General features: G+C 41.1%; 1 protein-coding gene across 1 annotated transcript in view; it reads left to right on the forward strand.

Moving 5' to 3' along the window:
• The window catches only part of PTPRT (protein tyrosine phosphatase receptor type T), a 451382-nt gene that overhangs the window by 97588 nt on the left and 326531 nt on the right, over window positions 1–27263 (forward strand). Inside the window, exon 2 of the mRNA XM_068419550.1 lies at window positions 26063–26188. Coding sequence (XP_068275651.1) covers window positions 26063–26188 — 126 coding nt within the window. The remainder of the gene's footprint in view (window positions 1–26062; window positions 26189–27263) is intronic.

The raw sequence follows: 27263 nt of genomic DNA on the forward strand, positions 1-27263 counted from the left end.
TCGCTTAGCCCTCTAGTATCATGTTTAGGCAGTTGAATTTGTGACAATGGATGAGCAAGAGAAGAGTTTGGCCTTGTGTAAATACTCCAAATGAAAAGTGCTAATTTCCACATCGTTTTTGATGCACTAATGATAGTCCTTTTGCTCCATTCTGCTGTCAGTTTATGGAAATCAAGGTTACTTGGGTTGTCCGTAGTTTCTGCAGTGTTGGAAAAAATTTTCTCCTACCTATAGGCTGTGCCTCAGAGTTTGTTCAGGTCTACAGAGCTTGAGGACTTGGGTTTGATTTGCTGTTTCCAAAACAGATCAGGAAAAAGCTGATGATACCCCAACATAAGAAGGACATGGAGCTGTTGGAGCGAGTCCAGAGGAGGCCACGAAGATGATCTGAGGGCTGGAGCACCTCTCCTATGAAGACAGGCTGAGAGAGTTGGGGCTGTTCAGCCTGGAGAAGAGGAGGCTCCGGGGAGACCTTCTAGCACCTTGCAGTGCCTGAAGGGGCTACAGGAAAGCTGGAGAGGGACTTTTGACAAGGGTGTGTAGTGACAGGACGAGGGGGAACGGTTTTAAACTAAAAGAGGGGAGACTGAGATGAGATATTAGGAAGAAATTCTTTGCTGTGAGGGTGGTGAGACCCTGGCCCAGGTTGCCCAGAGAAGCTGTGGCTGCCCCCTCCCTGGCAGTGTTCAAGGCCAGGCTGGATGGGGCTTGGAGCAACCTGGTCTGGTGGAAGGTGTCCCTGCCTGTGGCAGGGGGCTTGGAACTAGATGATCCCTTCCAACCCAAACCATTCTATGATACCTATATGTGGTTGTTGCACTGTTGAACCGGAAGACTGGCATTTTTAATTACACCTGCTCTCCTGTGGAGGATATCTAAACAGTACAGTTCACATGAAAGAAATTAATTTTCTTTGCTCAGCTGAGGTGGTTGTTCTCCTGTTTGTCTGCATGGAGAATGCTCCACAGGAGAAAAGAGCACTTTTCTAATATTAAGGCTTGCAGCACCCGTTTTATAAGTGGGAAAGGAAGGCACAGAAATCCCAAATGTCATAAGCATCAGAATGCTCTTTCTTTCCAAGAGTTAATCCTGCAAATACATATAGTTTGCCTTGTGATTTAAGACAAACTTTAGATTTCTCATCTGAGTATTATATTTTCATTGTCACTTCCATTCAGCACCTGAACCAGCCGATCCTAATTCCTTCACTTTGGTTTCCCAATTATTTGCAGCTGTAGGAGGTTTGAATGATCATTTTCTGAATATTGACAAATTTTACAAGTGCTTCAGGGTAGGGGAACAATAGATTTTGTGATTCATGAGTTTAGCAAAGCTTTACTGGCTTAAGGGCTTTGTAAAAATCACTAAGAATTAGGATTTGATCTGCACTTCCATTTGTAGCATGTGTAGGGTCACAGCTGTGAGTACAAAATTGTCAAAGAAAGTTCAATGTGTAACAACCTCGAGCATTCAGCAGCGTTATTTACTGTTTGCTGGTTGTTTCTCTTTTGCACTGTTGCTGCTTTGTGTGTAGTAACATGATGTCAAGTTGTGCCAGGGGAGGTTTAAATTGGATATTAGGAAAAATTTCATTACAGAAAAGGTTATGAAGCATTGGAACAGGCTGCCCAGGGCAGTGGTGGAGTCATCATCCCTGGAGGGATTTAAAAGATGAGTAGATGTGGTGCTGAGGGACATGGGTTAGTGGTGGCCTTGGCAGTGTTAGGTTAATGGTTGAACTTGATAATCTTAAAGGTCTTTTCCAACCTGAATGATTCTATGATTTTCTCTACTGCTGGCAATCCCAGCAGCTGGAGAAAGGGCTAAAATGGCAATGGTGCAGGTTGGTGGTGTGTCGGGTGATGCGTGCTTCTCGGGGGCATCTGCCCTTGTAGGGTATGAATGTCCTCTCCTAGGATACCCCTGGCCCTTCATGATCTGCTAAGGGTGTGTGCTGCTCTGCAGTCCCCGTGAAGGACATGCCATACCGATACCGCAGTCTTACTTAACCGCTGGGAGAGCAAAGAAGTTTCTCTGCAGAATGTGCGTTGTGCAGCTTTGCTCCAACAGACAATGAAGTCTCCTTATAGTGCTCTGGCACACGTTATCTATCTGTAAAGCAGAATTTACATGTCCTAAAAGCCTAGGTGAATTGGCCTGGGCTCTACAAATCAGAAAAAGTAGATTTGCTGGAGACTTTGAGATGGAACATAGCATTGCGTTTCAAAATGGTGACACTTTGATTCGTGGGAAGCATTAGAAAAATGGAGAATTTTCCATTTCCACACTGTTTGTGGAATTTCTCTGGGAAACAGTGGCTACAGCAGTCACTTTCTGTGATGTAAAGCAGACACATATCTATCTAAACCTCTGGGGGGAACTGATGCTGTTTAATTTGAAAGACAGTTTGAAGTCACTTGTATTCCTCTAGAACAATCAAATCATCTCCGAGGAATTCTTGAATTACAAGATCAAGTCATTGCTTGAATGCGCTGAAGATATCCCTTGCGGAGCAAAAGCCGCTTGTATTCCTGCATTGTGTGAAGGTAGAAGAAATCCTGGCTCTCCTAATTGCAGCTCACATAACGAGGGAAGATGAGCCATGGTCCTGATGGCCACAGCTTTTCTGTGTGTGTGGTGGCAGGGAAGAGTGCACCAGGTGGGAATGGCTGTAGTTATTTTCCCCACATAGCTTTCTTTTCCAGACGATGCTCAAAGCTGCAGGTGGTGGTGGCATGCGGTAAGCTCCTCTGGAAACTGCAACAAACCAAATGAATGTTTTACTGTCATGCTGTTACTTCTCCTCCCAGTACCCCGTGATGGTCTGTCTCCAGAGTGCTTCTTGCTAACAGCAGCTGCTGGCTGAAATTTTTATCAGGCCTTTGGTATTTTAAATTCAAGAATCTTCAGATATTTAAGATCTGTTTATTAAAAAACAAAGGTACCAGATGCATAGTGTGGGGTGGGACATGGAGAAAGGAGCACAGGAATTTTAAGTAAGCCATGGCTGTTTATTTAACAGAGGATGGCTCCATGTGAGACAGCAGGATGAGGCATCTTCAGGAAATTCACGTTTCTGGATGTTCTGTTCCCCTTTAGCCCCAAATGTTTCTATAGGCAGTCCTTAAATTCACAGCAAAGAGGTCTTTGTGGAGTATCTGTGTTCCTGGTGGCTTCTGGGTATTTAAGTTGCTACCAAGCAGGGACAGTTTAAGCTTTTGTGGGCAGGTGCACAAGCAAAAACTTTCCAAGGCTGTTCAGGTTTTTGCCCTAAAATGAGCTGCCGTTCTAATGGTGTTTGTGTGAGAGGATATTGCTGCTCTGCTGCGTGCCAGGATCATGAGAGTGATGAAAATGCCAGGAGACTGTGAAACACTTGCAGAAGGGGCTGAAATAGAGTTTGGTGCTTCTGGGTTCTGTTTCATGGAGCTGGCAATTGTCTAATATCTTACTCTCTCAGAATGCTGGAAAGCTATTCGTACTTAGCAATTTTTTTTTAATTTAAAGCAGTTTACCAAGGGATTAAGTGACACTTCTGATGGTGAAACTGTATTAAAGCTGGGGACTTGCAATGCAACAACAGGTTAAAGTCCCCACATCTTATCTGCTCTGCTGTATGACAGTAGTTGGCACCAGGGATCATTTTCTTATACAGTCATGAAGAAATCACTGTTGTTGGTTTTTTTGTGGTGTTTGTTTCTCTTCCCCCTCCCTAAGTTTTTATCATTTCTCGGGAAGATCAGAGTTTTGCTGATCAAAGTAGAAACAAGAGGTGGATCTGCAGAAGAAAAAGCAGGAGGTCAGGTTTTGGGTCCATGCACAAGCCCACACAACCACCCGAATGGAACAGCAGTGTGGGTGGGAAGGGTGTTGGAGCTGGTAAGAGCTCTGGGATGCTTTGATATGCGTGAGTAGGAAGCGAGGTAGAGGGGAAGCTCACACTGTAGCATATATTGTGTTTTTTAAATACCAACTGTCCTTCCTACAGCCCTAGAAGTTTTATCAAGTTAACTCCCCTCTCTCCCCACGCACAGTTGTAATACACCCACTTGTATTGCAGGAAAAATGCAGTTAAACCCTTGCTTTCACTAAGGCGTCTGCACAGCGAGAACATTTGTTCAGTTACAGCGGTGGCAAGGCCACTAGCTACAAACTTATTTCAATCTAATTTTTCTCCATTCTTGATTCTATAGTTGACTTTTTAACTGAAATTTTCAGCTCCATAAATTATAAGCAGTGATTTCCTGCCCCCCCCTGGGATTATCAGTTAGAAGGGGAAGTGAGGGGGGAAAAGCACAAACATTACTTTCTGCTGCTTTTTCTTGATTTGAATTCTGTGTGATTTCAGAAGGGGGGATTGTGTAGGTTGTGGTCAGTTTAGGATAGCAGAGAGGGAAAGGAGAGACAACATGGTTGTTTCAGTGGCAGATAATCCCTTCAAGCAGTGTTAATTCAACTCAGAGTTCTAGAAAGTTGTATTAAAATCATTCTTCAGAAAATCCGTTATCAGAGGCCGCTTCTGAAGCAAAACCACATTTTCCTGATACGCTGAGCACTTGTCGAAGGACGTCTTCAAACTGTCTTGTCTCTCTATGTGTATGCCCTGCTCCTAATGTCCTTGCCTACTTTTATTCACTTATTTGCCTAGTTAACTCTTCCTGATATGTAGTGTTAGGGAGGGATGCAAACAACCCTGAATTAAAAGTCTATCATTATTATTTCTCACAGTTAAGTGAAAAGCGCTGCTTTTGTTGCAGCATTATTCTTAATGCCAGATAACTATGAAAAGGTCTAAAAAGTGCTACTTAGAGGACTTTTTCACATAATCTAAACTGATGGCAAGTATTGACCAGAAATAGTGCTTTTCCCTCTGGAAGAGAAATCTGGTTATTTTTGTGTTTAGGCTTGTTTTCTAAGATAGAATTTGAAGGGGAAATGACTGACCTGCTAATTGATAGAACTTATCCATGATTTTAACGTAGTCACCTAAGGATGCATTTGAATCATCTGTAGACACGTTTATCCCATGTTTCCACATGGTGAAAGTGTTTCCAACATCATTTTCCTTTCAGGGAATTTTAAACCTAAATTGTAAGTGAAAGCTTTAGAGTCACTGGCGCTAACAGTTTGCTCACTCATGAATGCAAACATGACAGCGGAGTGTGCGTGTGAATACAAGCTTATATCAGAAAATAAACTGCTGCGCTCTGCAGTTGTACTCTGTACATTAAGTGTGAGCAGAGCTGCGTGTTCTACCGAACCGAAGGCTCATCGTCACCTTGCTGCTGAGCTGTAAAGAGGAGCATCAAACAGGTTTGGTGCTTTAACTGCTGGGGAGCTTTGAGTTTGCCAAAACCCAGGAATGGACAAGGAAACACTTACAGGTGGAAATCTGTACTTTCTTTTCTGGTGTAAATGAACCTGGCTGAAGTAAAAGTAAATGAATGATACAGGATCGTAGCATTTGGTTTATTTGAACAGAGTGTTTCATACCTTGGGGGGGGAAGAAACAATAACTCTTTGCTCAGAAGCAGTATTTGTCTTGAAAATTCCTGTTTGCTGTTGCAAGGTGAACATTAGAGATCTCTGAGGAAGTTAGTGTATCCATTACTTTCTAGTTTTCCAGGAATAGCAGCACAGAAAGTAGAACATCACTCCTGTAACCTGTCTCTATAGATGGAAGGGTAAAGGTGGTGGTGGTATGAACTTTGTCAGTCAAGCTTCTGCGTCTTTCAAGCACAGCAAGTGTGTTACTTGTGAGAACAATACCATGACTGTTTTGAAGAGTAATTAAAATACCTAATGACCTAAATTAGGTAAAGTCTACATAGTTCTATGTGGGGAAAGGAGACACACAAGTCTTAAGACTTGAAGTTACTTTTTTTTTTTTTCTCTAATCTGGAGTTGTCAGTGTCTACAGCCTGCTTCCCTGTGCCATGACATGGTCAAGTCAGAAGTAATCAAAGCAAACACTTTGGAGCCTTGTATTTAAAATCTGTGATACATTCATGAATGAGACTGGCTTGCTGGTAGGCAGGCAAGTTTAAATTGGATGAATTAATAGCAACTGCTTTTTTACTTGTCTAGGAAGTAGTAGGTATAAACTTGGTGGGTCCGGATTCTAAAATGAGGAATTAAGGTACCAGCCAGGAGCTTTGTTGTTATAAGTGTAGTATGCATTACCCATCTGAATGTATTCCATCAGCCTAAATGTTACACACAGGGATTGCATATTGGGAGGTAACTGTGGAGCAGAGATGCTCTAGCATTTGCACATGTGTGTCTGACTGATTACAGGAGAGCTCTTGTCCCTTGGTGCCTTACTGCTGCCTGTATCACCAGGAGAGGAATGTAGCCTAAAAGGGAAATCAAAGATATGTTCAAATGACTTGGGCATCATTTTTGGCTAGTGCAGCTTCTAAAACCATGTTTTAGAAACCAAATTATGCCAAAAGTAAGATGGTCTGTAATTCTTCAACTTTCCCCTCCAAAGCGTACCCGTCTCATGAGGGCTCCTTGCAGTGCCCCTCTGGTTAGACACAGGGAACCAAAGTTTTAGCAGGTAAATTTAGCGTTATGCTAGCAACAAATCTTAGACTAATATCTGGAGTCCTAGCGTAATCCTAAACTCGCAGCCTCCCAGCACGTTGCCAGAATCTCATTCATGTAGGGAGTCTGTTACTGATTCTCAGTGTGGACTTTATAGCGTACAGTGTAATAGAGATTCCAAAGAAATGAAGGGGCTGAGCGCAATAACGTGAATTTGTTCAGATTCTGGCCATCATTTAGGTCTCTGGGGTGCTATGATAATACAAGTGCATGGAAAGTTGCATATTCAGCTGGGTATAGTTTTCATCTCTGACAAAAAGAAAAAGGATGAATATCCATTCCAGGAGGCATTTTTGGAAAAGAGCTGTGATTGATATCTTGGCCAAAAAGAACTTAAGACTCTTGGAAAATGCTTTATACTTGCCCAAAAATGATGGTGCTGAAAGGCAGCAATTTTAATAATTTTAAAGATTAAAATAAGAATATAATCATTTATAATCTGATGATATCCCTTTACATGCCTGTGGTGTGGGGGCTTCCAAGCAGATCGTGCTTCTTTAAAAGTCATACAGAAAAAAGAACATAACTTAATTAAAAACCTTAATAAAAAAGGTAAAGCACGGGTAGTTCAGTAAGCTCTTTTGTGTATCTCCTGACAACCTTTTCAACATATTCCATGTTAGACAGTGGTTAGTACATATAATAGTCTAAGAGTTCACGAAGGCCACAAAGCTCATTAAAAACAGGTGAAGGCTTTTTGGTCTGTTGTAGAAAATCACGTTAATGTTATGTGACCTTTGTAAGAGCCTAGAAATATGCTAAGCTAACTGAAAAAAATCATACAATGTATTAAATAAATGAAATCCCCTGGTAGACACGCTTATTTTCATATATGCAAATATCTTCTTTTTGAGAAAATATTAAATGACTAATGGTAGTGCAAAATCATGTGGGGGTTCTCCCCCCCCCCCCCCCCCCCCCCCCCCCCGCCCCGAGCAGTCTTACAGGAGGTTTTAAGTTTGCGATCTGGGGTGACAGCTCTACCACTCAAATGTAAATGTAGCGTGGACCAGTAGAGGGAAACAATCATCGTGCATTGCGTGGTTTATACTTCTCATTGACACATCACTGTTCAATTAATAATAAATATTTGAAGTCTTGCTTGCTCTAGTATAAGTAAATCATATGAAGAAACCTGCGACGTCTTAGTTGTAACGAGGAAAAGATTGAACTTTTGAGCAGAAGGCTTCATTTCCATAGCGCAGTTCCTCACTGATGAGTGTTCTCAGTCTTCTGTCTCAAGAATTTAAGTATAACCCTTTATCCTGGGTGGATCTGTAGTGAAGCGTTGGGGGGAGGAAAAAGTATTATGCCAGTGTGGTCCACTGGGATTTAGCAAAATGACCTTAAAAAAGGGACTTAAGTTATTTTTCTGTGCTTTACCAGTTCTGTTACAACGTGTTCCAAAGGTCGTATAGTACCACATTATTGTCCTATAAACCAAGGTATGTACCTAATGTTTTCAACAAGTTTCTGTGGCTTCCTTCCTGACCAAGCACTCTCACCTGCTGTCCTCAGTAAGTTACCTGTTGCCTGCCTTGCATGAGAAACAGAGCAGTGCCTGCTATTTAGATACGTGTGTTTTCAAGCTGTGAAGGAAAAGCAACGACTACTACTGATCCAGGTGTAATGTAGATCAACTTTCTGAATTTTACAGTCAGCAGAAAGAGGATCGGTTCTCCTTTACTAGCTATGTGTCTGAATATACTTATTTTTACATGTGTATAAAAAAGTAAGCTTTCAAAGCCAGGGGAAGAACCAGCATGCTTTGTATGCATAGTGTGCATCAGCAGTACTATGAAATTCTCCCAAGATTCAATGAGGGGAAAAATCTAAGCTTGTAGTAACTAGTAAAGGTACTTATGAGTTACTAATTCTAGATTATTGATGCTTCATGTCAAAACAGTAACTTCAAATTTGAGAAAGTCAAATAGAAGCTTGTTAAATGAAGGGGTTTAGAGCAAGTATACTTGTTCTTATGTTTCTTATCATAATTCCTAGCTGTTAAATACTGTATCAATTTGACAGTACTGGAAATCAAATTCTATTTAATAATTGCCCAATTTAAGCAGTACCAGCGTGCTGGTCCACTGACTTTATCTAAGATATTAAATCACATAGTCAACACTCTTAATATCATGAAGTATGGAACTGGATGGATGGAAGGTTGGTCCAAGTGGGTACAAATTCTTTCATTCACTACTGAATCTTGCAATGTTGATTGCTAAAGCTAGGAGGTTTAGTTTAAAGTCTAGTTTTTTTGGAAGTGCATTCACATAGGTCCTAAAAGATAGACTTTACAAGGGAAATCAGTACATGGATATACTGTTTGACTGGATGTTAGTGAAAATTATTTGTGGGTTTGAGATGCAGTGCTAGGGATGGACTGCTTCGGAAAAGGACATGTAGTAGATCTAACTCAGGTTTTATAACATGAATATAGAAGAAATGGGTTAAATGGGTGAGTCTAGTTACTAACCTGGGTGTTATTAGCCTTTTTTTATACCTTTCTACTGTATCAGACTGGAGGTGGGTTAACTAAAGTTAAAGGATAATTCTTGAGATTGAAGTTCTTTTAACTGATCCTCCCAACATAAAACCAAGGAATGTGCTAATCTAGGTAGTCAATCACACACAGTTGGAGGATAAAATTATCAGACTGGAGGAATTAGGACTTTGAAATGTGATGAAATAAAAAAAAAAAGAGAGATGTAATTTAGCATTACAGAGTGCAAGGTCATGCATCTCAGGACTAATTAGTTTTTTTGCTTTAAGATGAGAAATCAGTTGGAAGTGACAAGAAGCTGTTGGATCATTAATAACTGGGAGATTGAGATGAGTCTCTGAGATTTGCTCCTGAGAAGAGAATGTGTTTCTGTAAGGTGAGATGATGAAATAAGAATGCTGTTATATAGATCAGAAATGATTTCATCTAGAGTGTTCTGTAGAGCACAGGTACTCCTTCAGAAGCAGGATTAATTCAGCACATCACAGAGGCAAAGAAGGGCTATAAGGATTATTGGTAAAATTGAGAACTTTTCCTATGAGGACACTGTGAGCGTGTGGCTTGATTAATCCAGCATAACAGAGGTTGGGAGATGCTCCTTGTGAAAATATAGAGAGATAAGGAAAGGAAACACAGAAATCTCCAACCACTCCAGGTTAGAAAAAGAATGAATTGGCTGGCCCTTCACTGGCTGTGAAGATCCAGAAATGCTATCATAGGACTTAGAGTTTCAGAAGAACAAATATAACAGCGAGGTGCTCAGGAACAAGAGACAATGGTTTATGTTTACCTGTCTTGGCACTTTCCACTGGCTGAGATAACTTGGTATTTTACTTTCTCTCGTTGTGTAGGTATCTGTAAATGTCATTCTTGCATCCCCAGCTCTCGTATTCAGCAGAGAACAGTCCATTGCAGGTTTGCAAGGACCATCCTCACAACTGTGTCATTTAGACGAGATTTTTCTTTGGTGTGGGAACCTCGCTCTAGGACAGTCAAACTTTTGCTAAAGTGAAACTGTGGTTTCCACAAACTCCTTCAGAGTCGAAGTATTCTCTTTTCCTAAATAGCAATAAACAGTGTTTCACTTTTACACTATTCTGTCCTTGCCACAGTGTCTTCCAGCCATCCTGAGAAAGCTATGATAAGATGATCCCTGGTGACGTTGGCAAGAAAATGGCATGTTACCAAGGGATGCCATGCCATTGGTCATAGCTCTCTTGAGTACGTCTAGCTATTTTCTTCATCGTTCAGCGTAGGTTAAAAAAATCAGATCATTTAGCTGATTATCTGCTAATAAAAGCTGTAATTTTTACTTCAAGCATACAGCTCATGCTGTCATCCTGAGTACAGTGTTCCCAGTGCTGCTGTCAACTCTAAGGAAAGAGAAGGTCACTTTTTAATAGCTCGTATTTTCATTTTGTTGTTTTCAGAGTTGAGTGTAATCAAGTTCCATGTTTGTAATAATACTCCATTAAAGCAGCGTTGTAGCAATTAGCTCTTACATATGTGAGAAATCTTACGGCAAAGATTGCACCGAGCTTGGGTGATTTTGTGAGGAGTGCGATCACTGGAGTGTAACTGTTTTAAAAGTTAGCAGTGTAAGTAAAAGTCACGTCAAATGTGTTCAGTAAGTCAATGTTCGCACCTGTCCTGCAGCTGAATGCCGATGATTTATGGTTGCATAATCACTCTTTCTCTGAGGAAAGACTGGAGAGGAAAGGGGAAAGATTTCATTAAAACAAAACCTGAACTATGTAACTCTGCTATAATCTTTATATTTGAAACAAAGTCTACTCATTTTGATTGTTTTTAGTCTTTATGCTAATAAAATTATAACTGCTGGTTACATATTGCTTTTTTTAAGTCTATGTTAGTTGTAGTGTCTGTTCTGGGAAATTCTATTAGTTTTTGCCACAGGTGAGTGTTTTCAGGTGTAGTTAAATAACATATTTATTCCATCTGGGACCTCATCATCACATTTCTATTCATTATCTAATCTTAAAATAATATTAAACTGCTAGAAATTGCTGCAGTACAGTCAAGCATCACAATTTTTTTCCTCTCTGTGAGACAGTGCCTTAGAAGAAAAAAATTACTGTAGGTTGATAGCCTGGCGAGAAGTCTGCCTTGTCCCCGGGTGCAGGATGTGATTTAAAGCAGTTATGCCTCCTGGGTACAGGCTGACAGGCCCAGCCACCTCCCCGGGAAATCGATAGACTGCAATCCCTTTCCCATCACCGGAGTGTCAGTTCAGCACACGTGGTGAATGCTGGCTCTGCAAACATAATGCCACTGTCCCGTGGCTGTATGGCCTCTGCATAAGGGCAAAAATATCCCCGCACGCTCCATTTCCAGCTGTCCCTGTGAAGGTGATAGCCAGAAGCTGTCAGAGTATGGCTGAGGTGTAGAAGTCATCACAGGGGTTTACAGATTCTGGAAGCACACGTAGTTTCTGAAAATGGTTGGGCAGATTCATTGAAGAGCAACTGGTACCAGTGAGGCTTGTTCGAGGCTGGGAGGGTGTTTCAGGGAGGATTCAATGTGGGCTTGTCCTGCTCTTGCGTCTTTTCTAGGTAACATCTAGCAGATGCCTGACGTGCCTTGGCCATTCTCCTGTTGTTAAGCTGGCCGTGGGAAATGCTCCGTTGTCTTTTCCTTTGTCAGTCCCAGATATGCGCTGGGAAGGTGGTTGTGAGAGGACTCTGGGGTGACAAAGATGGTCTGATGCCATAATTGTTCTAATAGGCTACGAAGTGTGTAGATAACAAATGGAGATGCCTAATTGGCTCATTTTATTGCTGTTTTTACTTTCCTTTATGCAGTGTGCTAAGTCTTGCACCTGAAGGGTTAAAGATTTTAGATTACCTCAGCTTAAGAGAAGGACCATAGGGCGAACACCAAGAAAACATTGCTTTCACTCCATCTCTTACATTTTTGGCTGCAGTGCCTAATGTGTAGTTAACTGAGGTATCGATATAATTGCAGTATGGTTCTAATTGGGTAAGTGTATTTAATACCAATTCAGTTGATCAGAAGCTGAATCTAATTTCTGAATTACTTAATCTCATAATCATTTGAAGCATCATATATTTAATGAATTGGAGTCTTGCACAGATATCTTAAAATTACAATGACCTGTGTGAAAAACGTACAATGAATTTATTAGAAACTTTACACTCAGTTAAACTGCATAGCTGAAATTTTTAGGAGGACGCTTTTTAAGAAATCTTTGCTTCTGAGTATCTGCACTTTCACCCGGGGGCTCTGAGAATGCATTACATTTTAATGAAGTTTCCTGTGCTGTTAAATACTGTACGCAGCTACACTTGCAAATACCCTTCCATCTACCAAAAGCAAGTGGAAAGGTGTTTTATAGGGCTTGACGAGGATGTGGATAAAGCAATACCATGCAGGAGGTATTTGTCTAATTTACAGAGACAGTGTCATTCAATTTCAAGTGTGAAGAGAAATCTTTTAAGCAAAGACAATTATCATCTTAAATTGCTGGTGAGACCTTATTTCCAGAAATAAATGTGCAGTCAATGAGCTTTTTGTGCATCTGAATTGCACTTATGAGCCTGGACTATGTCAGTGTAGGAACAGCAATGGAAAGTTTGTCCACAGTGCTTCCAAAGTGTCTTGTTTTACACTTATGTAGAAGGTGTTAACACAATCCTCCTGGGTTACTAACAGGAAATGTTGATGTGTCAGTTAAACTATTTCAAAGCATGTTTCGAATGTAGATTTTTAGAATCTGCCCTTCCCTGGGCCGTCTCAGCTGGGCATCCATTTGGGCTGCATGTGAAGTGGGGGATAAAAAGCTCAGAGCACCTAGTTCGTGTGTCTCAATGAACCAAGGATTAAATGGTGACTGAAACCACGGTTTATATGACAGAAGAGGGTTTCTTATTAGAATCTGGTCATTCAGTATCCTGAAAAGTGATTGCATTTAGATTCCTTCACCTTGTGCCTTTCAAGTCTTAGAAAGAAATGCTTTAAGCATTTAATGCTGCCTGGCAGAGTTTAGGCTTGATGCTATTTTAAAGAAATAAGAACTGGGGAATTCAGAAAACCTTTCTTTAAAATTATTTTCCCTCGGGAATGTATTGTTCTAAGTTTCAGCCTCAAACTGGAGATGATCTGTCCCAGAGACAGGAAAAAGACCTTGGATGATGGAATAGGAATCTTTTTCTTTGTTTGTTACCAAGCCAGTTTTGTGTAACAAGGATGGTAAAGTCTGAAACTGTTTGGAAATGGATGAAGTGTATAGTGAGCAGAAAATGTTGAAGATTAGTCCATTTTACAGCTTGAAATTTCTCTAAAATCAAGAACCTGAGCAGATACTGAACTGTTCACAACAATTTCCCCACATCAGAGGACAGAGGCGAGGTGCCTTGTAGTGATGAGGTGGGACTGCCTCAGGGGAATGTGGCCCTGGTCATTTTTTGAGATTACCTGTGATTTGTCACTGGCTGCAGGTGGCTGAGGGTGCCTCAGAGTAACACAGGGTGGGAGATGTGCTGCGATGGCCTCCTTTTTAACAAACCTGAGCTGTCTTCGGAGATGACTGCATTTGTGTTAATGTTGCCCTAAATTTCCTCTCCTTTCCCCTGCTCTATCCCTCTTTAATACAGGGTTTAGAGCACTGCAGCTGCAGCTCTGCTAAATGCATGTTCTGGGTCAGATGTTGTAAGTGGAAGATTCACAGCTGTAATTGGGGAGGCACTACGTAAGGTACTACACTTACGTACTGTAGTAGGAAATGTGGTTAAACAGAAAAGGAGCTCTCTGTATTTTCAAGAACTCACATGTGCTGTTAGGCAGAGATCTATTTATTCCTGGCATGTATTTACTGTATGTCTTGCTCTTTGGGCAAAGAATTTACACAGAGGAGTCTGGAGGCTAAAAGCAAGCAAGCCTTCCCATCATCCCTGTGTTTACAGGGTGCTGCAGAGGACAGCAGGGCTTCCAGGGCTCTGTGTTTGCCCCACTTCACTGTGAGTCTGAAAAGCATCCGGGATATTGCAATGCAAACGGTGCCACCAGGAACATCAAGGGAGAAAACGGGTATGAAAGATGCAGAGAGAATAAATGAACTAGGAAAAAAAAAATAAAAAATCAGGTAACGGATTATTAAATTTTTAATCTCTAGCTGATTGTTAGTGTCTCAACCATCACTCAACTGATCGAACTTTGCAAGGTCTTTTGCATAGTCTTAACGTTTGCCCTCCTGCCCCCAGCCTGACTCCAGGGCACCTCAAAGCAGAGCAGCTGGCTAACCACTGTCACTTCTGGGGCTGACTTCTCCTGACACATTGAATGAAGATCATGGTTTAACTGAAAACAATTTAAAATACATATCTTCCCATATCCTTGACTTTGCACTTTATGTGTAATTTGAAACAGTAACTGTCAGCAACAAGTAAAAGGACATTTTGTTGAGAGAACCTCAATCTGAGAAATGTACAACTTGTAGCTATAAGAATTGTTAGACCTCAATAAAAGTTATTTATACAGCCACTCCCAGGGAGTAGCTTCCAATAACAAAGTTATTAAATTTAACAAGATATACCAATTGCAACACTCATTGCAAGTTATTACCATTGTATTAGTCAATTAGATTTTATTTGTTGATACTCAGGAACAGATGATATCTATTTTTTTGATAAATTTCTGATATTCAACCAGTATACAGTTGAGCTAGTACATGTTTAAACTGAAAGAGGGTAGATTAGATCTTAAGAAGAAATTCTTTGCTGTGAGGGTGGTGAGACACTGGCCCAGGTTGCCCAGAGAAGCTGTGGCTGGCCCCTCCCTGGCAGTGTTCAAGGCCAGGTTGGATGGGGCTGGGAGCAACCTGGTCTAGTGGAAGGTGTCCCTGCCCGTGGCAGGGGGTTGGAACTAGATGATCGATGGCTGGCTGAATATGAGCCAGCAGTGTGTGCAGGTGGCCAAGAAGGCCACCAGCATCCTGGCTTGTATCAGCACTAGTGTGGCCAGCAGGACTAGGGCAGGGATCGTCCCCCTGGACTCGGCACTGCCGAGGCCACACCTCGAATCCTGTGTTCAGTTCTGGGCCCCTCACTACAAGAAAGACATTGAGGTGCTGGAGCAAGTTCAGAGAAGGGCAACGAAGCTGGTGAAGGGTCTGGAGCACAAGTGTGATGAGGAGCGGCTGAGGGACCTGGGGGTGTTTAGTCTGGAGTAAAGGAGGCTGAGGGGAGACCTGATCGCTCTCTACAACTGCCTGAAAGGAGGGTGTACCAAGGCAAGTGTCAGTCTCTTCTCCCAGGTAACAAGTGATAGGATGAGAGGAAACGGCCTTAAGTTGTGCTGTGGGAGGTTTAGATTGGAGATCAGGAACAATTTCTTCACTGAAAGGTTTGTCAAGCATTGGCACAGGCTGCCTGGGGAAGTGGTGGAGTTACCATCCCTGGGGGGATTTAAAAGACATGTAGATGTGGTGTTTAGGGATATTGTTTAGTGGTTGACTGGGTAGCATTAAGTTAATGGTTGGACTCGATGATCTTAAAGGTCCTTTCCAACCAAGATGATTCTGTGGTCTTTAAGGTCCCTTCCAACCCAAACCATTCTGTGTTAAATACACTAGCTCAAATATCAAGGAGTAGCCTTTGGAGACCGGCACAATGCTGGAGGTTTAGTTGCGTGTGTTCTTCAGAAGCAATTTAAACAAAATACCGGTACTGTTTACCAAGAATCAACCCATCATTTTAGAGTCTTCTCCAAGAAAACATTTAAACTACTGGTATTTCTTTTTGGAACCACTTAGAATACAGATGGGATGTGTGGTGTATGCACACGTACCTTTTTTCTTTACGCATACTGTGGGTAGTTTTCTGTGAGTGCAAATGTAAGATGTAGTCATTAGACTACGCTAGGTGTTAGTGGGGGGTTAGCTTTGCTAATGTGGTGGTGAAACTTCAGAGTGCGCCAAGTGCAAACAGCTTTACAGAGGCCGTTGCACACCGGATAGTGGGAACTTCCAAGGAGAACAGGGGACTTTCTGAAGTTCAGCATTGATTTAAATTACTTCCTTTGGCTTCATTTGGGAAGACTGTTGAGCTAATGGAATGATTATGAAAATGCCAGCCCCATAAGCACTTAATTTCTTCTCTAAAAATGATAAAAGTCTGTTCTAGTTACCTTTGATTGCAACTAGATCGTGTTTAATTTTATGCCGTGTTCACTGGTGTGGCAATAAACCAGACTTGCTACCCTTATTTAAGCTATCTTCATATTTTCTGACCATGAACTTCAAAGAAACTATCTCAGCTACAAGGAGATCTTCCTCCAAAACTGGAGCCCCAGCAGCACTAAAGGAACAGTAGTACAAGGAAAGGAGAAAGATTAGAAGACTTGTAGATAGTATTGGAATTCCTGAAATTGTATCTTTCAAGACAATATTTCATTCATCACCAAGGATAATATGAGTCAGTCAATGACTGCTTCTTGCTTAGAGTTCAAACACATTAATTCAAAGTTTGTATAAAAGCTTATTGAGAAAGATAGTCTTATTAATGGAATATAAAAATAAGTGAGAAATAGTTATCTCCAGACAGTTTTTCGCTGCCTTGGTGGATGGTAAAAGTAAAATAAGTACATAATTTAAATGACTGTGCAGCTTGAATAGGCATTCCATGTGACATTATAAAATGCTGAAATGAAGTAAGTCAATAGAGAGTTCTGACTGATCAAGACTCCAGTGCAATAGTTGATGTAGAATTTGGTGAAAACGAAGCATAAATACAATGTTAGATAATCCTGTTAAGGTACACTGAATAATTAGACCCAAGAATTTTTATATGCTGGAAGGAAAGAAAAGCAAGGTTAGCATTTTTTTCAGAAACAATGAATACCCACAAATGGTTTTTACTTGACAAATGTAGCTAAGCACATGTTCAACTAACACATCTAGTCATTTAATATGGGTTTTTGGACTACAGAACGGCATTATTTTAGGAAAAAGAATTGGTCCTGTAACTTAAGAAACAAATTGAAGCAAAGTAAGGCTTATATTTGGACTACAAGAATAAAAGCAAGTAAGTGCTACAAATTTGCTTTTTTAAAAAGGAGTCTTCATTTCATCATAGTATGAATAAAGCAGGAGCCTGCTTCAAGGATGGAAAGCCACTCAACTAATGAATTAAAAAGATTATTAGTTAGAATCATAAGAAAAGACAATGAGGAATGTCTGTTTAAGAATTTTCTATGGTTTTGAAAGCCTGTGTTAATTTTACAAATTTCATTACATTGGGATAGGCAAGTCTGAAAACTCTTCACATGAATAAATCTCGGTGTGTTTCAGCAGACTGAGACTAAACTGAACTTGAAAAGTTAGGGTTCTGTCAAAGGGTGCAGTGTGTTAACTGACTTTGTTCTGTAGCATAAAAAAAAAAAATCCAATGAGATTATAGATATGCATATACTTATGCTTAAATAAAGCAATAAAATGTTAATATTGAGCTATTGAAATAGTGACAGCTAAGCTGTCAGGAGCAAAAAGATATTCTTGGTATTAAATAGAGGACATACATTCTGGCAAGTGAAGTTAGATGAGTCATCCTAGATTTGGACATAGAAATTTAAACAAATGACATTCAGTGCTAGTTTTACTCTTAGGATACTTCAGAACGATTTCACTGATCCTTGGTGGATTATGAAGTACAGAATTAGTAATGAATGTATGAGCTGGTCTAGGGCGCAAATTATGAGACTTGTAGGCAAGCTCTTGCAAAGAGAAACCTATAATAACGCATTGAAGAATGAAAACTTAGCTTAACCTGACAAGTTCAGGAAATACAGCTTAAATACTTGTTCCATATGTATCGGGATCCTAGCCACAATGCTTGTTGTGCAGCAGAGCGGTTCCATGGGATTAGGAGGGTAACTGATAAACTTTGTCAGACTCTATTGCACATTTGGGACCAATAATTTCTGCAGAGAAGTGCTGGAAGAAAAAGTGATTACTGGGAGGACACTTTGTCTTTAGATGTTTCACTCGACAATGCTAGACTTATTCGATCTGGCCCTTTCGTAACATTGAGCTTTGTTACTGGTGACGTTCATCATGAAGAGCACACAATCCCTTATGCGGTGTCAGCAATATTTTGATTATAGCGAGGTTTCTGTGCAACGAACACGCAACCATTGATTGTATCCACATGTGTTGTGTGTCTGCACATGGAAACTGTGCTCATAAGCTGCTTCAGAGCGTGTGGAGATGGATATGTAATGTTGAACCTGCAAAGGTAGCGATTTGACATAGCATATACATTTGGAAAAGACTTTCAAAAAAAGTATATCCATAGTATTCTAGTCTTCCTTAATAGACTAATAGCACTTGAAATCACAGAGGTGCCAAAAATTCCAATCTTGAGCCTACTTTGGGACAATTACAGCTTCCAGTTAAAACGAAGAGCTTTTCTAAGCTGCATTCAGTTTTGTTAAGGATTAACTTGATTCAGAGGGGGGGGAAAAAACACCACTCAAGAAAAAACCCTATACATAAAAAATTAAATCTTAAAGTGAAGTGATTTTCATCACTGCAGTTAAAACCAAACACAAACTTTCTACTTTTCCCCTACTCCCCATCTGAAAGGTCCAATTGCCAGGACAAAGATCATAAAAAAAAGGAATGAAATTTAGTCAAATCTAACAAGAATGATCTATTCCGAAGCCAGGCAATTGTTACCAATACCTCAGAGGATTAGCACCTTCCAGAGTGTAGATAAAACCTTCTCTGATAACATCTAAATCAAATAATACTACGTTAAGAGTAAGATGGAAAGCAAAGAACTGGAACTGCTCTGTGACAGGTGAATCATTCCCTGACAATGAGGACTGATACTTGCAGCAGAAACCAAATCGCATACAGGAATGTGCTTGAGGCACTAGAGAAATCATTGATGTTCACTTCTAAAACCCAGAACATCTGGATACCTTGAGAGAAGAACTTTTGTGAGCACCAGAAGTAGAGAAGCCTGGTTTTCAGTGGAGTTGTGTTTCATGGTTGAGTGACTTATCTGAATTTATGCTAGGTCTAAACTCTGTTCTTAAACAATTGACATCAGAAAAAGATGTTATGAATGCTTTACTTTGGAGTTTATACCTTATCACACACTGAGTAATAGTAAACTATTCCTCAGTTTCTTCTGCTGTAGGTCCTCTGTTGACTAATAAGGCACAAAAACTGTTCAAAGCTTTCCCTGCAGTTTGAGGAGGCATCTTTCTCTCCCTTGTAGAGTCTGAGTTTAAAAATAAGACACCCAGTTACCACTGACCCTTCTGAAACTTCCCACCCTATGCTGTGCAGATAGCCAAGGCTGTACAAAACGCATTGCTGCTGGGGTGTTATGCTTGAAACTAAGGACATCTCAGGTGACACGTGCCCTCCTCTAATCCCTCTGTGCTTGTCCTGCTGTTTGCCATGATGTCTGTTGAGAGCTGAGGCTGTTGGATGGTGCTTGTTAGAAATAGGTCTGGTCTGCAGAATCTGGATCTGCTTTCTTGTTCAGCTTAGCATTTTGGGTTGCTTTTCCACAGGTTTCTGGTGTCTTCTGTTGTCATCTTTCTGGAAGGAGTAGAAAGCACACAAAGCACTAGCTGCTCTTCCTGAGGGAGGAAACCCCAAGATCCCTTGATTTATCCCATCTTAAACAAAGCAACTCAGCACAAGCTTTACATGCACGTTTTTATTCTCCTCTCCCTCCCACCTCCATAAGAATATGTAATAAGATTTCTCAAGGATATAAATCCCATAATAGAAGTTATCCAAATGAGCCAAATGCATCTCTCGTAGCCCATGTAAACAAGAATGTCATTGGAAGAGATGAGAATGAATGATCAGAAACAGTGGTGTGTTAATTTCTGGAGTTTTATAGTTCATAGGTGCTACCTCATCTTAATAGCATTTGTTTCTTCCTCTACTTGCCTCATAGTTTGTGAGGCTAAGAAGGTCTAAATTGAAGAACCAGCTCTCATGGGAGTTTCAAAAGGGATGTTCCATAGAAAAGTACTGTATGCTTTTTTAACTTCTGCCTTTTTTGTTTGGTTGTGTTTTGGTTTTGGGTTTTTTTTTTTAATAAATAAGGGAGAAAGCTAACTACTTATGCCCTGGAAGAAAGGCAGGGAGTGGGACAAATGAGACTGATGTTCTTGCTGTCTCTACCCCTCCCCACCTTGGGGATGCTGTAAATGCTTAAGCAAATTATGTCTGATGTGATGCTGTTTTCTGTGTGTGTTCAGAAACGCAGGATAACCGATGAGGTTTCTCACATCAGTGTGTTTCTTTATCCCTTTTTAGATGTATTGGTTTTTTATCTGGTGAGTCCGTGAGAGTTTGACATTGGATGACTTTATAAAATATTCTACTAATTGGATTTGTTAAAATAAATAAATCAAACACTAATTGGAACGTGCCCTGCCATTATTTTTGCTTACTGAATTAGATATAATGGCGTGAAGTTCTTTTTATCATATTTGTGCACTTATTTAAACACCCCCCTGGCGCACGCTTCTGCAAATTCAATTATGTATTCAAAGGAGGCATTCAATTTATGCAAGGCTGGTTTACATTTAATCTGAGGGCAAGTCTCAGTAACTGATGATAGGTCTGCTCAAGATTAATTAGCATCACTCAGATGAGCAGTGGCATTGTTACAAGCCTGCAGTGTAAAACAAGGGATATTTTATCCTTCCTAAGTGAGCCGTTATTTGCCTCAATGTGACCCTTTCCAGGAAGGGAAAATCATCTCTCTTGTTTGGGTTTCATTTTGTGAAAAGGGGTCAACACCACATGGGTTATCTAACAACATCAAAGTCATCTCCATTTCCTTTTCTTTTGCCACACTTAGCAACTCTATTTGTCACTGTTCAATTTTTAGCCAACCAGTGGCAAGACTCCAAGATCCCAGTTTGCTGCTTAAAATCCTCATTCTTGTTAACAATTTATGAAGATGTAGAACCCCTTTTTGGTTAATGTTAAACGGTTTCATTTTGCTGAACCAGCTTTGTGTGGCTAAAATTATGACACGCTAACCTGGTATCTAAATTCATTGAGTGGCATCTTTTTCTCTCCATTTGTGGATTATTTTTCCCTATGTTAATGAATAGCCCTGTTCTGTTGCCAAGCAAGCTGTGTTTCAGTGATAGATGATTTTGTATTAGGATGGATCTAAACTTTTTTTCCCCCCCGCGTTTCTTTATGTTCCAGCATATTTAGGTGTTGCTCATATTTAAGTGTCCACGTAGATGGCGTGTCTTAGGAAATGCTGATTATTAAGCTGATGCTGACATCAGTGAAAATAACACATCTGCTTGTTTCAGTGTGTTGGCCCATTTTGGAGTTTACTATCCCTACTTGAGTGGACACTTAAAATCTTATTAATAAATTTTTAGTTTGAACTGAAATTAATTAGTGAGGTCTAATTGAATTTCTAAGGATCTTGTAGCTAGGTGCTTGTATAGCAAAGTGGATCACTCAATCCCATTTGGTGAGCAGGAGGAGCACCTGTGCAAGGGCAACAGGACATCAAATGCACCTTTGCCCTGTGTTTCCTCGCTAGCTTCCGTAGGAGCTTATTGTCCTGAACACACGCTTGGACATAAGAGCACTTTCATCTCCTGGATCAGCAATATTCCACAGAAAAGGTATTATGCCACACTTTTTCTCAAACTCTTCCTCCTCATCCCAGTTTACCCTCCTTCAACAGGGACTAGAGCTTGTAGGGTGGGCTCTGTTCAGCAGGGCCCACCTGAAGACCCCTTACTGTGGCAAGTTCCTGGGGTTCCCTGGTCTGGCACGCTGGCCTCAGCGAGGCTGCGGACCTGAAAGATGGATGGAGCCCACTTGGTTTGTCCAGGGCAGCGGCAAAGCTGTCGCTGAGGTGGATCCGAGTGTGGTGATGGCAGTAATGGCGCTGCGGAGTGTCCCTTGGCCCGCCCGGCTGCTCTTCCAGGGGAGGAGGGCAGGCAAAATACAGCCTGACTTGGTCCCGAGGCTGGATTTACAGTTTTAGACGTGGGTGTTTGTGCTCTGTGTTCATGCGCTGGCAGCAGCGGGGGCTGGAGGGGCGGCCTCATGCTGGACATGGCTGCTTCCTCGAGGCCCTGGAGGCTGTCAAGCCCCTCGGCGAGGCTGGTGTTGTGCCTTTGGGAAATGTGTTTAAGAAGGGGTGAGAGGAACTGTGTGTGAAGCCATCCTGCAGAGACCAAGGTCAATGATGGAGGAGAGAGAATGGTGGGTCCTGAATTCCTGGGGTGAAGTTGTGTGGAAATTTCACAGCTGCTTTTCTGAACATGGCTGGCTGTAACTGAAGCTGTAATGTCGTGTCTGCCGTGCTCTGTGAAAAAGCTAGGGCTAAGGCTGCCTAGGGTATGCTTGTTAGGCAGATAGGGATACGAGCCACTGTGACTATAAGAGTAACCTCAAAATCTGTGATCGTACAATCACAGACTGGTTTGGGTTGGAAGGGACCTTAAAGACCATCTAGTTTCAACCCCCTACCACGGGCAGGGACACCTTCCACTAGACCAGGTTGCTCCAAGCCCCATCCAGCCTGGCCTTGAACACTGCCAGGGAGGGGGCAGCCATAGCTTCTCTGGGCAACCTGGGCCAGTGTCTCACCACCCTCACAGGGAAGAATTTCTTCCTAATATCTCATCTCAATCTCCCCTCTTTCAGTTTAAAACCGTTCCCCCTCATCCTATCACTATATGTGCCCTTGTCAAAAGTCCCTCTCCAGCTTTCCTGTAGCCCCTTCAGGCACTGGAAGGTGCTAGAAGGTCTCCCCGGAGCCTTCTCTTCTCCAGGCTGAACAGCCCCAGCTCTCTGAGCCTGTCTCCATAGCAGAGGTGCTCCAGCCCTCTGAGCATCTCCGTGGCCTCCTCTGGATTCACTCCAACAGCTCCATGCCCTTTTCTGGATGTTGTGATTCTTCCCCTCCACTTTCCGAAGTTTCCTTCCTGTTCCATATACAATGTATGCTGTAATAGTTCTAACAGAGGAGATTACTGACTTTTTAGCTCACAAGTTAATATGGTTCTGGGTCCCATCTGAGTCTTTACTTCACTGTTAATTCTGCTCTCTTTTGACACCCTTATAGCAAGGAGCGGATGCAGACTTCCCTCCTCTTGGTACCTGAGCCAGCCTGCTTGTCTGAGCCCTTAACATTGACTCCAGTTTTTTCTCCTTGTCCTCAATTCCTGCAAATTCACCTCTCCAAATTCCAGTTCTGTTGCTTCTAGTAAATTAATCCTTCTGGCTTATTGCCCTCTCACTCTGCGTTTGGAGGTTTCTCCACTAACCTTTCTTCAAAGTGTAGATGACTTGCTGCTACTTTTAAGGTTCTCCACAGTTTATCCTTTCCTTTCTTATCCAATTATGCTACAAGGTTAGCTTTGACTTTCAGACAAGGCACTTCAAAGCTTCCTTAGGTGTTGTCTCTTATCAGTGGAAACTCCCAATTAATTTCCAGAAGTTCTCACCCTGTCCCCTTTTCAGCTCCTCCTCCATCTTTGCGTACCTCAGCAAGTATAAAATAACCTGTTTAGCTCGTTATACCAAGATACCAGCAGCTACATTCCCTGTTAAATGGGGACTGCTACCCCATATTTTGCTTCTATCGCTTGTTTTGCTTCTGGGACTTTGTAGCAGCACCTGTGCAATTTTCTCTGTGTACATGAGGCCTCGTACAATTGTCTGGCTTGATCAGAGAATTTGTTTACAATCCGTTCACAGTAATAGCCCAGAGACAGCGCTGTTACTGTGCGCTGCCGTGTGCTGAGCAGAGGTGGTGTGGAAAGTGGTGTGTGTCTGAAGTTGTGCTATTAAAGTGAGTCTGTCAAAATGAGAATGCCCCAGCTTGGAGACCGAGAGCAGAGTGTTTGATACAGTCTTTCATACCCATTCGCTGTGAAAAAGGTGACTTTCAGTTGCATTGCGTACTCCCACACCATTCAGAACACCTTTTGTTTCCCTTAGACATTTTAATGAGCGTGTTTAATATTTTAAATTTGAACTTTTTTGCTGAAATTCAATTTAAAAAATTAGGGAAACAGTTTAATTGTAATACTACTCATTTTGACAGCTGGGAAAGCTTCACAAGTACAGTAAGTTTAAAGCAAGAATTACTAAAATATTGTAAAATAATGACACTTCAGAAATATTTGGAGAGGCTACTGAACCAGGCGAGATTGCAAGGGTCATAAAATTTGCTGTAGTCAGATCTATCTATAATGAAAATATACAATATATCAAATTAAATTGTTATTTTTTCAGGACAAGCTTGATCTTTAAACTTTTCTTTAGCAACAGAGTATTTTGGGATGTCAGGTACTCTACCCAACAAATCCTTCTAGTATATACTTAAATAGAAATAATATGTGAAGTTTTGTAGAACAACTTAGAAAACTGGTTGCAGTTGGAGTGCACGTAAAGCCCTTTAACAGAACAAGGATTTAATAAATATTAATGGCATGATATGTATTTGTGTTTGTCATTTATGAGGAGTTTCATAGGAACTGAGACAAGTTTGGGCTTTCTTGGGAACTAGAGAACAGAAAATACAGGTGAAAACTAAAGGTGGCTGCAGTGTTCCCTGTGTTGGGATGATCCTTATTGCAAAGGAACCACAGAGCTCTCACGTACCAGCTATTTATTGTGTGTGTGTAGGCAACACAGCCTGTGGGAAGGAGTTAAAGAGTCAGGAACATCTCTGAATATAACTCTCTGATTAGTGTCAAGAGCAATTGGCAGTTTGGCTCGCAGAGCAAGTTAGTGTTGCCTTGAGCATTGCTCAGTCCTTGGCAGCTCTGCAGTGTTCGATGTGTCCAGTTGACTTTGGAGGACTAGTATCTGCAGAGAAAAATTATCCTTGCTTCCCTAAGAGAGAAAACCAAAGCAGTACAGAGACACTGTTGGCGTGATTAAGGTCTAAACTGAAGGACGCAGGCTGCCTGATGTAGTGGAGCCAGTACTGAAATATGTTTGGCAGACTATGGTGGGTGGACGTGAAGAGGGATGTGCCTGAGGGTAACGTAAGGGACACCAGCGTAGGAATTCCTACCAGGGAATAAACTAGCTTGATTTGTCTGCGTGACACAAGTTTTGAAAATCTGCGTTGGCACACAAAATTTCATTCTGCTGTTCAGGGGTTTCCCTTGATTCACAAGTACTCAGGCAGCTGCCAGGTTATTTATGACAGTTAACTCCTTTCAAGTATTTCAGGAATTGCAGTAGGAAAGATCACTTAGTCAACAGTCTGGAAGGTGTGAATGCTGGTTGCCATCCACTTCTTGTTATTCTCTTGTTGTCGAGAAACTAAAGGGTTGCACTCAAAATTATTGACTCAAAAGACCTTGAGAGGAATAGTCATGTGCCACACAGAGCTTCGTGGTGTTGTGTGTAAGAGATGGTTAAAAGGAAGGTTGCACTTTCCATAGGTGTAACCCAACCTTGTGTAATTCAATGCTTGAGAGAGAAGTGAGGATTCACTGTAGGAACAGTGATGTTGTGCTTGTTTACCATTTGTGTTCCTTATTCTTTTTTTTTTAATATCTGACTTGGAGGTTTATGTAATTAAGTATCAGTTACTGGGACTCAAACGCAAACATTCCCGCATGTGCGCTTCATGTGCAATTATCCTTGAAAATGTGAAGACAATAGGTTGAAATAAAGGGAACTGATCTAAGAAACAGTAGCACAGAGGGAAGAAAACAAAGGCTTCCAAAAGATACAAAGGATGGAAAGTTAAAAAATATTTTCTGGATAACTTGTCTGCTGCCTGAAATCTAATATGCAGGAAATGAATTTTATTATTCCTTTTTTTCCCTTGTGTAAACTTGAGTACAAAATATTAAAGTAAATGAACCACTATAAAGAGATATAAATGATTAATGAAGGAATGTATTCATTTTTCTTTTTTTTAGGTGGTTGTTCGTTTGATGAGCACTACAGTAATTGTGGTTATAGTGTGGCCTTGGGAACCAATGGATTTACCTGGGAGCAGATCAATACCTGGGAAAAGCCAACAATGGATCCTGCTGTCCCAACTGGTAAGTAAGAAGCCTTGGCAACAGGGAGGAGGAATTCTTCTTCCAGAAAATCAGCTGTTAGTCCAATATGGGTGTCTACTGAGTCTGGGTACCCACAACAATGGGGTAGGATTTTATTCAGTGATAAAAAGATTATTTTGAACACAAACTGACAACAGAATTCATAAGTGTGAGAAGGCTTTTTACCACGTTTACCATTTGATATCCTTGCTGAATCTTTTTACACTTCTTATTCCTATTTTATTTCTGCATTTAACAGAAAATGTTTCAGAGAGAACTTTCCCAGCTTTTTGCATGTTTCAGGATCAGAGAGCTGTCTTATCTTGGGAGATGCGTGTTTGAGAGGCCAGAAAAGTAACGCTTTGTAAAGTCTGGGAATATTGGACCTTTCAGTTACCGTTTAACTCTTACTGCTTTTAGTTCTAATTCTGAGAAAGACAAGAAAATTCCTAAAGAATTAACTGTAGTCACTAGTGCTTGATTAGTTTGGGATTTCAGCCAGTGAAATTCTCATATGCAAGAAAAACATTTCCAACAGAGAGAGTTACCAGAATATGTGATTTGCTAACATATATTGAGAACACCCAATAATAGTGTCATCTTCCACGGGATACTTGGAATATTCTCTGAAGAGCTTACAGTAATGGTAATTTCCAGTATTTTTCTCTCTCATTGCAAATTGACATTATGGTGTATATGGGAATAAGTTCTCTAGCCTTAATAAAAACGCTGTGGAATGTTTTGTTCACATTGAAAAAGAACTTGTTTTAAGAAAGCACACTAAAATTTTCTAAAAATCATAGTTTGTCCGTGTTCCTCACTGCCTACAATAGCAGTGCAAGCCCCTTTAAAGCAGTGGACACAATGGCAAACAGAACTGACCAGCCAGTTAAATCTTTAATTTCAGCCCTAAGAAAGAAGTGTTTGTTCTGGTTAGTGCGTTGCACTCTGAGCAGCATGAGCTACGTGGCAGAACCGGAATATAATGTTGTTCAAGAGGTATTCTTAGGCCTGTAATTATTGGGCTAAGAGACTTCTAATTGCTAGCTGCCTGTTAAAGATACCACGTAGAGCT

This window comes from Nyctibius grandis, chromosome 28 (genome assembly GCF_013368605.1).
Source record: "Nyctibius grandis isolate bNycGra1 chromosome 28, bNycGra1.pri, whole genome shotgun sequence".
Lineage (NCBI taxonomy): Eukaryota > Metazoa > Chordata > Aves > Nyctibiiformes > Nyctibiidae > Nyctibius > Nyctibius grandis.